General features: G+C 38.5%; 1 protein-coding gene and 2 long non-coding RNA genes across 4 annotated transcripts; 2 read left to right on the top strand and 1 right to left on the bottom strand.

The window, feature by feature from the left end:
- The first annotated feature begins 5328 nt into the window (after positions 1 to 5328).
- On the top strand, positions 5329 to 6559 carry LOC133739136 (uncharacterized). Of its 2 annotated transcripts, none has more exons than XR_009860460.1 (3): positions 5329 to 5454; positions 5561 to 5843; positions 6028 to 6559. It is a non-coding gene; the product is annotated as an uncharacterized LOC133739136 (long non-coding RNA). The 2 variants fall into 2 exon arrangements; XR_009860461.1 differs by having other exon boundaries at positions 5341 to 5454; positions 5566 to 5843.
- A 1529-nt stretch (positions 6560 to 8088) lies between these two features.
- On the top strand, positions 8089 to 9047 carry LOC133739129 (uncharacterized). The gene is made up of 2 exons (XR_009860454.1): positions 8089 to 8299; positions 8405 to 9047. It is a non-coding gene; the product is annotated as an uncharacterized LOC133739129 (long non-coding RNA).
- Positions 9048 to 9348: 301 nt separating this feature from the next.
- Positions 9349 to 12328, bottom strand: LOC133725139 (uncharacterized). Its single transcript, XM_062152272.1, has 3 exons — positions 12246 to 12328; positions 9846 to 11283; positions 9349 to 9664 (listed from the first exon to the last, which is right to left on the bottom strand). The coding sequence occupies exons 2-3, from the start codon at positions 11231 to 11233 to the stop codon at positions 9652 to 9654; spliced, it is 1401 nt and encodes a 466-aa protein (XP_062008256.1). The 5' UTR covers positions 11234 to 11283; positions 12246 to 12328; the 3' UTR covers positions 9349 to 9651.
- Between the last annotated feature and the right edge of the window lie 263 nt (positions 12329 to 12591).

Below are 12591 nucleotides of genomic sequence, written 5' to 3'. Positions count from 1 at the left end.
GTTGTCAGATGAATTAATTAAAAGCCATCCAAACTTACCAAAGTTCATTTCTCCTTCTCTTACTCCCTCCCTTTTCATGATTTCCTCAAGACATTTGAACTTTAAAAATTTGAATTAAAGAATCAATTGGAGATTGGGCTATATGCAGTGCCAACAATTGGAGATCGTGTTATGTTTGCAGTTAATTGTGACTTATTGGCTATTGGCCTGATCATATTTGTTGATGGAAGATCCTTGTTGCTTTGTCATCTAGACTCTGGGGTTACCCAAGGAGTGTTGATTAATAGGCCCCAATAGTCTTATTGGAAGAAAAATATCATGCAAGACAAGTGAATAAGGTGAGTGAAATGAGTGAAACATTGAAAATGGAGAAAAAAGCCTCACCCAACCAACTAGATCTACATATGATGGTAGATGATCTCCTCTCGATGAGGATGGCGGCCATATATGGGACTTTGCAATGGTTTTAAGTTTTCTTGATTTTTAATTTTTTGATAAAGAAAAAATTAGTAGAGAAAGTCCATGTTAGCAATTTCTTTGATGAGTTGGCACCTGCCACATCATTCGGTATATGAATTTGGTATAAATATTTGGTGTCTCTAGCACTACTCTTTTTTTATTAGAACTTCCAAATAGAAAAACTAAATGAGTAGTGCTACAGATCCCAAAAAATTATACCAAATATGAATCCCAAATGATGTGGTAACCGCCACATAATCTATTTTGACTTGCTAATTTCTAATGTGTAAATAAAATTAATTTCTTTGAGGATCTAATATAATGTTTTAATTCAAAACCCTAATATCCACACACTGGCAGTATTTTTCTTGACTTGAGTTTAGAGTTGTAGAAAAGCCATTTCTATCCAGGTAAATTACTTCTTTCCAGTGCATCTCCGCTTTCGAATATCAAATGGGACATATTTGTATTTGATCATGTGTAGGATCTGTCGTTTCATTGTGAGGACAAATAGCATAATCCAATAGCATTTCAATATTGGCCAGAAAACAGGCACATCCAACACAAAGATAAAGGTCATGATAAATGCAATAATGAAAGCCTTTGTGATGGAATACTAGAACTTGAACTCCGAGAGGCGGCGAACGAAAGGCCTGAACTCATCAGCAACTTTGGTAGGCAGTAAAGCCCCATCCAAAGCTTCAATTTCCTGGTCCATCTTTGGTGAGAAGAACCCAATCAAGAGGTTCAAGACGTAGATTCCAAGCCTTTAAGAAAAATACCACTGAAGAAGTACCCAATCTTTGTTTATTTCCTCTTTAAGAAAAATATAATTTTGCATAGAACATATACCATGTGGAAATTATAAGTGATGATATGGCATGTGCCACGTCATTTGGGATCTTATTTTGGAACAAATTTTTGGGATCTCTAGCATTTTTCAAACTAAATTTACACATCCTATCAAATGATTCAAATTTTCTATTGGAACTTCCAATGTTTTTTACACATCCTATCAAATAGAGTTTTTCTACGGGAACTACCAATGCTTTTTACACATACTATCAAATTTTCAAATACTAAATTTACTCATTAAACCTCACTAAAGTTACTCAAATAACCTCACTCATATAATTTGCAAACAAACTATTATTTAAAATAAAAAAACTTAGTCACTTTTATAATTACTCCATAAATCTGTTTTTTTTTTTAATAGAAATTGATTTCATTAGTAATCAAGCCATGAAAACAAGCTAGAGTCTAACAGAACTTACAGACAGAATCTCAGGACAAACCGGATAACCTATCCAAGTCATAACTAGACTCATTAAAATCTAAAGGGATGCTCGCTGAACAGCAAGCCTAAACTACGCAAGAATAATCTCGCTCTCTAAGGAAAATATATTCATCTAGTCTAATCTGCTAATCACGCAATTGTGGTACAAATATCACTAGAAAAGTCTTTGAAAAGCTTAAAGAAATTACCTCTACTTCAAAAGGCTTGAGTCCAGAATGTCTAAAAGCCTAGAGAAATTAAGAGAGTGCTAGTCCCTTCCCCTTAGGGTTGGAACCAGCACCATCTTCAGCCTCCTCAGTAGCCAAAAACCTCGGCAACAGGTTGCTCCTCGGGCTCTTCTTGAGGGTCTACAGTATATAGCCCCTCTTTTCAAATTTGAGCCAAACTAGCCCAATCACTTTTGGCCCACAAATCAGATTAGTCTCAACTACTAGCCCAATCATCGTCGACGCTACAGAAACTCGCCTCAGCCCTCATGCCGCCTCCACAAAGTGCGGCACACCGACGTCACCATAGCCCAAGTCGAGGTCGTCCCAGCCTGACACCACCGAAGGAACCAGAGCCTCCAGCCCCCCAGACCTAACCCCAAACTCGGTCAATCAACGTGGCCACGACGACGCAGATCCCAATCGCCCCAAAAACTGCTAGCGTCGACACCAATGTCGCAACTCCGATCCGATCCGCCAAACCACGTTAAAAAAGCCACCCTTAGTCGAGAATCGACTCAACCGAAGCCTTCGAAAACCTTGGTCGAGAGCCCAATGCCGTCGCAGAAGAAACCACGGTCTCCCCAAGCCCACGCTGCCGTCCATCGCCTTTGTCTGGTCTGGAAAGCACGAGACTCCCCGCAGCCATCAGGAAACCTAGGTTTCGCCTTCCCGGGTTGCTCCGCAAGTTTCGAAGGCCCTCTCATTAATCCTCCCCCCTTGTTACAATGAAAAGAATTTAATAATCAGAACCATTCATTTACATCATAAATCTTAATTACAAATCCATTCCTTAATCAGACAACATAAATATCTTTTTCAATAAAAAAAAAATCAAACACAAGTATTGTAACATAGTGTGAAGATCATTTATCTTTGTAAAAGGATTAATGAGAATGAAAAAAAATTTAGTGATAAACCGTCAAATTGGGTATATACCTACCTTTATGGGTAATTGGGCATATACCTACCTGTTTAGTGATCACTTACCTATAAAGTCATTCGAACGGTAAGTAATAGTTTTGTAACCATCAAATTGTACCGCCCATTAGTATGATACAATTTGATGGTCAAACCATCTATCCCGGCCTATTGATTTATTTTTATATATATTTTTTTCTTGCAAGATGATTTTGAAAGAATAATGTAAATATAAGTTGTTAGATTATAACGAAGTGGTGTTAGCTTAGTGGTTAGAGTGCCCACTACCTAGGATTCAGGTCCTGGTTCGAGTCACCATGGGGTAGGAGTGAAATCCTTTAATCCTCTTTAAAAAAAAAAAAAATTGTTAGATTATGAAATTATAAAGTGGATATACATTTAATCACAATGGGGTTGAAGGAGTTCACTCACCCAAGACGAACCTGAGAGTTATCAATTTTGTATCTCTTGTTTTTTATTTTTTTATGCAACAAAGAAATCAAAACAACTACATCATGCTCCCAACTAATATAAATAGAACGCTGGGAGGGGCAAATTAAACCACAACGTTGCATTCTGTCGAGAAAATACGCTTTGACCATAACTATACTGATACTTTGTAGCATCAAATGAGAAACAAAATTAATGTTGAAATTTACTTTCTTTCATACGAAGAAGTAAAATCAATGTGGATATTAAATAAAGAAAAATAATAATGTGAATGTGCAAAACTTTATTATGCGACAAAAAAAATTATCTTGTGCAACACACATTACTCAACAAAAGAGGGACTTTGAAATTTATTGATACTTAGAACACCAAAAATTTATTAACACTTAAAAAAATGAAATTAATGCTCTTCATTCTCTTGCTGCAAAATCACCCACGTATAGAGCGAAAAGAATATTAAGCTTAGTGTGGACTACACATCATGGCACGCAGAAAAAGGAAAACGAGAATCGTCCCCATATGCTAACTTTCCTCACAACCAACAAATCTGTGGGGCTGAGTGCAGAGCGTCTCCTATTCAAAAAGGGAAAGCACGTGGAGAAAGGAGACCACGTACTGAATGTGACATAGCAAAGTAACAAGGTCATGAGAGGTAGAAAGAGGGTTAAGCTAGGGTTTATTAAGGGTTATATGTAGAGGTTGACATCTAAATCGCAAGACTGGTAAAACTCTTGAATTACTCCAACCGAAGGTGAAAACCAGTGGGAGGTGGTTTCAAACATGTAGCTATCAAGTACTAGATCTCTTCTTTTATCATTCTCTCTTTCTACTTTCTTGTAGGTACGTGACATTAGAGTTAAGTAACAATTTGAGTGCAACATACACCATCAGATTGATGAGTTTGATATCAAATTTTTATTGATTAAGTGAGCTGTACTTAAAAACTCAAAAATTGTTATGGATTATTCGATGTGCAATTTTAATTCAAAAATCACCTCGGTTGTATCCAACCCTAGCTAGCGGATGGAACGAAACGAGATAGGGAAAGTTTAGGACAACCAAGGGTCTAAAATGAGTAGTTTAGTACTTTTCATAATTTAGTGGAAGTGTGAATAGGGTTGATGGTAAAGGGAGTGTGACCATAGGGTCGGGTTAACTCCTTTGCCTGCCTTTAGTTTGATGACTTTAGAGCAAGTGCAGCGGTAAGGGTCTTGACCGGTCACCAGCTCAGATTGCTGAGGTGTTGACTATGGATCTGCAGAAATCTCCTTCCACCGGCAATTTTTTGACCAGCCAAAACTTGGCTTTTGATGACCCAGGCGAAGAAAAAGGGCAAAGCCCTGACTAATTTCTTGACCAGTCGAAGGAGAGGCTCAACTGCCACGTCGGAAGTGGAGAACCCCGTGGCTGACGTCAGGGCGCAGAGAGACGAGGAGAAGAGGAGACTGGAGCGCACGGACGAATGAGGAAGCTCCAGCTGGCGTCTGCATCTTTTTTGTCGCCTAGCAGAGAGGAATTGGCTGATTTGGAATTTGAGGGCCCAACGGTCAAATGATCCACACCGTTGGATTGAATAGTGAAGGCAGATCTGACGGCTATGCAATTAATATGTATGATTATATATGTGAGGTAACAAAACAGTAAGGAAAAAAATTGTAATGTTAATAAACAGTAACAAAATAAATTGTAAAAAATTCTAAAAATTTATCTATAAATACCTACCATTTTTTTTACATCTCAAGAAAAAAAATTCACATTTTTTTTACGATGAACAGTGGAAGAATGAACAGTCTTGACTGGTCAAGAAAAAAAACGGGTGGAAACCCATGTCCAGTTGCAATGAACAGTAACTTGACTGGTCGAATTCTTGACTTCTCGACCTTGACATTTCTTGACTACGGGTGAACTTGTTCTTTAGGGTTTAGGGTTTAGGGTTACCCTAGAAAGATTCCTTGCCTCCTTGGTGATAAAAGATGCCTCGTAAAGAGTTTACCTGGGAACAATAAATATGCCAACTTGCCAAGTGGGGCTCCTGCATATGACTATATAAACGAGCAATGTTTTGTAGCATACTCAAACTCGAAATCAGATCTAGATCTAAGGATCCCAGAAGTTGCAGAGGTCAGTTAACTCGAAGAAACTTTTCTTTATTCCTTTTTGAATGATTCATGATTCATGTTTTGGTAAACTATTGTAGTAACTAAGTCATATACATGATTTCATATAGTTCAGGATTGGATTTTGTCAAGTGATCCAGATTCATATTTACTGAGAGATGGGAAAATCTGCCATCAAAGGATCAGGAAAAATTCATGATCCTGGGGGACCTTTGACCCTTTTCAAGTGGAACATGATGATGATGATACTGTCATGTGTGCCTGGTGATTTAGTGGATGCTTTGTTCCTTTTACATCCCTATCATCAACGAGGATATGAAAACTCTTCTTCCCCTGCTATATATGGCAGGAGTTGTGTGTTCGCCATCCTTCGTGTACATCCTTGCTAGTCATGTAAGTTTTGATCTTGATTCTTGTCCTTACTTTATTGTTATACCATCCAGTGAAAGTTTAGCAGCTTAGGTTCTTTATTACATGCATAAATGAGAATTTAAGATTATGTGATAAAATTTGAAGCTTTTTTCGTTTTTTTCCTTTTGATTAAGATAATTAACCAATTTATTATTGTTTTAATTAGGTACACGGAGTGATGGCTTACAAAAGAGTGATCATTTAGAGACAGCTTGTTTCTAAATGATCTATGCCCTATAAATCCACCAAATGCACTTCGACTTTGGTATATTTTTCAACAAAAATATACGAAAGTTCGTGTGATGCTTTTGATAGGGCATGTAAAATTATTAAATGAATTATTGTTTTTTATTTTAGTTTTTTTTTTTTATTAAATCACACCATTCATTCACTATTTCACTATGTCAGTGAGATTTAACCAGTAAACACCAGTGTTTGTTAAGTCAACTAACAAACAAGATTATTGCCCTATAAATTCACCAAATACTTGATTTTGTATCAAATTTCTAAACCTTTTTGGCGTGGCTGCCTGGCAAAACCAAGTATGGATGAACAAGTGTCGGCAAGCAATCTGCGAGCATCTCAGAACCATGAGCTAAGTGGAGCAGCTTCGCGTCTAGGTCTTGTTAAGTATTTTTAACTAATGTAACGACCAATGTCTTGGAGCAGTCATGATTAATGAAATCAGCTTTTATATCTGGGTTCAATATCTCCAGTACATCATCTGTTCATTTTGATTTTTGTTTTGTTGTTTTGTAGCAATATTGCCTTTATCTTCCTCTTGTCTTGGGGAAGAACAACATGCACCTCAAAATGAATCCTACCAGTTAATTCTCTTAGATTGATGGAATCGGCCACAACCTGCAATCAATTTTTGGCCTTAATTCAATAATTGAATGATCGACAGTGAAGGAAAAGAAGAAGAAATCAAACTGATTTGTCATGTTCAGATCTAAGAATTTAATTCCGATAAACCAAAATCAAGTCATGAAAATTTTTCTCTACAATTTTGGGTTGTTTTCTGTGATAGTGAAAAATATCTGATTTTTGTATCAGAGAAGGAAAAGAACAGAAGAAAATGAAGAGAACGCGAGAAAACAGAAGTAAGAAAAAGAAAAGGAGAAGGGGTGCAGCGAAAGATTGGGAAAAAGACAAAACCTAAAAGAGAGATGAACATTTCAGTTCAGTTGTAGACCATTAGATCTCATAGTGCTACATGGTTTAATCTCCTTCATAGCTCAGGTAGCTCAGGCAAAAACAATGCTCAGGAGAGGATCCTCTCCCGGAGAGGTTGACATCCAAATCGCAACTGAAGGTGAAAACCAGTGGGAGGTGGTTTCAAACATGTAGCTATCAAGTATTAGATCTCTTCCTTTATCACTCTTTTTTTACTTTCTTGTAGGTACGTGACATTAGAATTAAGTAACAATTTGAGTGCAACATACACCACCACATTGATGAGTTTGATATACAATTTTTATCGATTAAGTAGTGAGCTGTACTTAAAAACTCAACTCAAAAATTGTTATGGATTATCCGATGTGCAATTTTTGATTCAAAAATCACCTCGGTGATACCTAGCGGATCATCCCTCGTCAACCAAGGGTCTAAATGAGTAGTTTAGTACTTTTCATAATTTAGTGGAAGTGTGAATAGGGTTGATGGTAAAGGGTGTGTGACCATAGGGTCGGGTTAACTCCTTTGCCTGCCTTTAGTTTGATGACTTGGATCTCTTTCTTTTGTGTTACCCTTGAAAGATTCCTTGCCTCCTCGGTGATAAAAGATGCCTCCTAAGAGCAAGTGCACCCGTAGTCAAGAAAAGGCAAAGTCGAGAAGTCAAGAATTCGACCAGTCAAGCTACTATTCACTGCCACTGGACATAGGTTTACACCCGTTGTTTTTCTTGCCCGGTCAACACTGTTCACGTAATTCACTGTTCATATTACTGTTCACGTAGTTCACCATTGGATTTAGCTGAACACATTACTGTTCATATATTAATGTTCACTGTTCATATTACTGTTCACATTGGAATCAAAATCACTTAAGAAGCCAACCCAGCGCTGCCAAGTGTCCTGCCTCTTTGCTTTTCTTCCTGACGTCACCCACGTTCCTCACAATATCAAGCTAGCAGCTCCATGACTTTGGGCAAGAAAAAAGTCACAGACTTGCCCCTTTTTTTGACCTCAGTCATGCAAAGCCAAGCTTTGCCCAGTCAAGCTTGGGCCGGTGTAATGTTGTTTTCTGCAAAGCCCGGTCACCACGTCAAGATTCCTCCTTTTTGCCCGGGCAATCCACCACCGTTTACCTGGGGACAATAAATATGCCAAGTGGGGCTCCTGCATATATGATATATCTCTATATAAACGAGCAATGTTTTGTAGCATACTCAAACTCGAAATCAGATCTCAGATCTAAGGATCCCAGAAGTTGCAGAGGTTAGTTAACTCGAAGAAACTTTTCTTTATTCCTTTTAAATGATTCATGATTCATGTTTTGGTAAACTATTGTAGTAACGAAGTCATATACATGATTTCATATAGTTCAGGATTGGATTTTGTCAAGTGATCCAGATTCATATTTACTGAGAGATGGGAAAATCTGCCATCAAAGGATCAGGAAAAATTCATGATCCAGGGGGACCTTTGACCCTTTTCAAGTGGAACATGATGATGATGATACTGTCATGTGTGCCTGGTGATTTAGTGGATGCTTTGTTCCTTTTACATCCCTATCATCAACGAGGATATGAAAACTCTTCTTCCCCTGCTTTATATGGCAGGAGTTCTGTGTTTTTTATTTTAGTTTTTTTTTTTTTTTCTTAAATCACTCCATTCATTCACGATGTCAGTGAGATTATTCACGATGTCAGTGAGATTTAACCAGTAAACACCAGTGTTTGTTAAGTCAACTAACAAACAAGATTATTGCTCTATAAATTCACCAAATACAACACTGTTTGATTTTGTATCAAACTTGTAAACCTTTTTGGCGGGGCTGCCTGGCAAAACTAAGTATGGATGAACAAGTGTCGGCAAGCAATCTGCGAGCATCTCAGAACCATGAGCTAAGTGGAGCAGCTTTCTAGGTCTTGTTAAATATTTGTAACTAATGTAACGACCAATGTCTTGGAGCAGTCATGACTAATGAAATCAGCTTTTATATCTGGGTGCAATATCTCCAGTACATCATCTGTTCATTTTGATTTTTGTTTTGTTCTTTGTAGTAATATTGCCTTTAACTTCCTCTTGACTTTCAATAGCCACACGTGACGCTAAATTCAAAGTACCTAATTGAAACTGGGACTCTGAAACGCCAAGATCATGATTAATTTGCCAAGTTCAATTTTTGGAGAATTTTTGGAGTGCAAGTTAACCTTTGCCCAGTTTTGATCAGAATAAGAGTAAAATATTTGATGCAGTGTAGTCTGCAGACATGAATTACTGTGTGCCCTAGCAAACACATTTGGCATTATGGGATGAAACGATTCTGTAAAGCACAGATTTACCTTAAAAAAAAAAATCAAAAATCAAAAGCTTCTGAGTTCATTTAGTACTGAACTAGATATTAACAATCACTAGCCAAAAAAAAAATGGAGGAGATAAAATCTATGCTTAACATTCTATTATTCACCAAGACAGGAGTGTCCCAAGAGCCTAAGCCCTAAAGCCGTTAAATATTGTTCCAACAAATAAAACTCCATGCTTTTGTTTTGTCATTCAAATGATTCAATACTTCTTGGTCGATGGCATGATCGTTCCTGAGCAGACATTATTTGAAAAGCGCAGACTCAAATGTTTGAACTGAAAGCCAAAACAACAAAACAGTCGCAATGAGTTGGCAAGAGAAAGAGGAAAGAAGGATGACAATAATATGCACAATATTGGAAAAATTACAATGATCCTTCTAGAGTAACTCACAATTGAAACATGACATGTCTTTTGTGAGAGCAAATTGATCTCAGAAACAATGAGCTGCAGTCACCTTCTGTTATTGTACGTTGGCCATTGATTTCTCCATCTCAGTCTCCGAGGACGGGGTGTGCTTTCTGGTACAGAAGTATTGCCCCATCTAGGGGCATGCCCAGCCTCTTCCGATAAGGAGTTGTTGCCCCATCTACTCTCCTCTGATAAGGAGTTGTTGCCCCATCTGTGGACACGATTACTCTCTGACACAGAGTTGTTACCCCATCTGTGGACACGATTACTCTCCTCTGGCACAGAGTTGTTGCCCCATCTGGAGGGACGGGTAGTCTCCGATACGCTGTTGTTACCCCTTCTAAGGACACGGTTAGTACCCTCCTCAGATAAGGAGTTACCCCATCTAGGGGCACGGCTAGCCTCCTCCAATGAGTTGTTGCTCCATCTAGAGGTATGGCTAGTCTCCCCTGACAAGGAATTGTGGCTCAATCTGGAGGTACGAGCTGTCTCGACATTATTATTTGGTGCTCGCCAACGTAGACCTCTGGGACGGGATGTGCTATCTGATACAGTGTTGTTCCTTCTAGTAGCAGGGATTGTGTCATTGTCTTGCTGGACCCTAGTCATTCTCCCTGATCTTCTACTATGAGTTTGTTCCATGTCACTTGAACTCTCCATCAATTGAGAAAAAATCATAATCTCAAACGAGCGAAACATAGCACTTAAAAGGGAAGTCATCCAGCCACCGTCTGTTGATGGATCCGGAATAATATCATCTCCAGACCCTACTTGGACTATGCTAAGTACATCTTGCAAGTCCCTTTGACGTTCCAATCTCATCCAATCACGATGACGATTTGGATCCACCTCTGATGGCCGGACATAAGGGTGTTCAGACCTCGCATGCTTCCTCAGTTCTGAATAAGTTCCATTAAAGTCGCATGTCTCAGAAGAGCAGCTCCTCACTTTGCAATTCATGAAGTGACGAGCAGCCTCTACAACAATATACCCATAGATCTTTCCCCGACAAAGAGGGCAAGCTGGATGTGGTTGCAACTGACTCCCACAAGGGCTGGTTTGCCCAGGCAGCGATTCTTCTTCCCTAGAACCGTGAGAGGCTGTGTGTGTCAGAGGAAGTTCTTGCAACATCATTGTTGTGGACTCAGGAACAGAAGACTTACAAAACTGGTCAAGACAATTTGAGTGCCGGTAGCTTGTATTGCACATGTACGGCCTGCAGCCCATCTCATGAGAGGAACATTTTATAAGAACAGCATTATGTGGGTGTTCCATGCAGATGGGGCATCTAGTATCTTCCCATTCTTTTGTATTCTCTGTGCTTTCCAACGGACTATTCAACTTGTATTGCTCAGCATCCTCAGAAGTGCAAGGATAAGGTGATGCCCTAGATCGATCAAGAGACAAGGAAGATGATCGTCTGACTTTGGGCATTTTGAAGTTAAGATAGCACCAGAGAATACTAAAACTACCTTTTTCAACACCTAACACCAGCAACCATTATAAGTATAATCTGATAGAATGTGTAAAATTACTTTATCATAAGTAAATGCTTCTAAAAGAAACATAAAACAACAGAGAAACATTGTAAACTGATTGCAGATGTTCAAAAACCAAGTTAAACAATGTTACAGGTACAGATTTTTCAGCTTTTAGTATCATAACATATGATGACATACATGAAAGTCTCATGGAGAAAAGGCCTGCTTTTTAACCCTACTAACTGGATCCCTAATGTCTATATTATTACGACCGACAAACACATGGAACCAAATCCGTATAACAAACAAATCATTCAATCTGAATAACCGATCAAAAAAACCTATCTAGATTTAACTAATAACCCAGTTATATATACACAAACAACTACACCTAATGATACTCATCACAACCCACTTAGCCGCTACGCTACTAAGTCATAAACTGTAAAACCTAACACCACCAAGACACCTTCTAGTTCAATTCCCTAGGCTTCACATCAAATCACTAACCTTTGCTTTCCATCTTCGACACGCATATGTCATCCACAACACAATTACCATCATCCCCTATACCAAACAATCAAAACAACACACCCAAATAGTGTCCACGCAACCAAATTGCTCTAATACAAAAACCCACAATCCTTACCTACATTCCCCATAGTTGACTATCCCATAATTTAAAAAAAAGCTCCCAACTTTGAAAACAGAAACACAAAACAAAAGAACCCAGAACGTTCCTCAGAGCTAGAAATCGAAACCCAAAACAAAAACGAATGAAATTCCAAAAAAAAAAAGGAAGAAGAAAGACATCGAAACAAAGCTAGGAGGTAATAAAGATTCAATCTTTTCAGTGTTAAGGGAGTCAAACAACAAAATCGATCAAGACCCATGTAGAATTGGGATCTGGGAATCATGATGCGATAAGAGAAATTGTGGAAAAAGTGAAAGATCGAGGAAATTACCGGAGGAGAGGTCTTCCGTTGTTGTTGTGGGGAGGACTTGGGCAACTTTGAGAGAGAGCAAAATGGAAACAAGGGCGTGGGTAGCTGCCTATATAGAGAGAGAGACAGCGCCTTCCACATGATATGCAGAGGGCGAAATTACGATAAGGTCCCTCGTTCAAATGGTCCGCGTGCGAGGGACTTTGTTGTAAATTGCTAAGGCGGTTGCTCGGCGTCATTCAAACTCTGTCTTTTTTTTTTTTTACCCTTTTTCACTTTCATTCAAATTCAAAAATAATAATAATTATGAATAACAATTAACTTTTCGTTACTGTGTAACGTTCACACCGTCAAATAATTGACTAAG

The sequence above is a fragment of the Rosa rugosa genome, chromosome 1 (assembly GCF_958449725.1).
Source record: "Rosa rugosa chromosome 1, drRosRugo1.1, whole genome shotgun sequence".
In the NCBI taxonomy this organism is placed as follows: domain Eukaryota; kingdom Viridiplantae; phylum Streptophyta; class Magnoliopsida; order Rosales; family Rosaceae; genus Rosa; species Rosa rugosa.
Note: the sequence above shows the minus strand (reverse complement) of the source record. Positions and strands in the feature narration are given on the sequence as shown.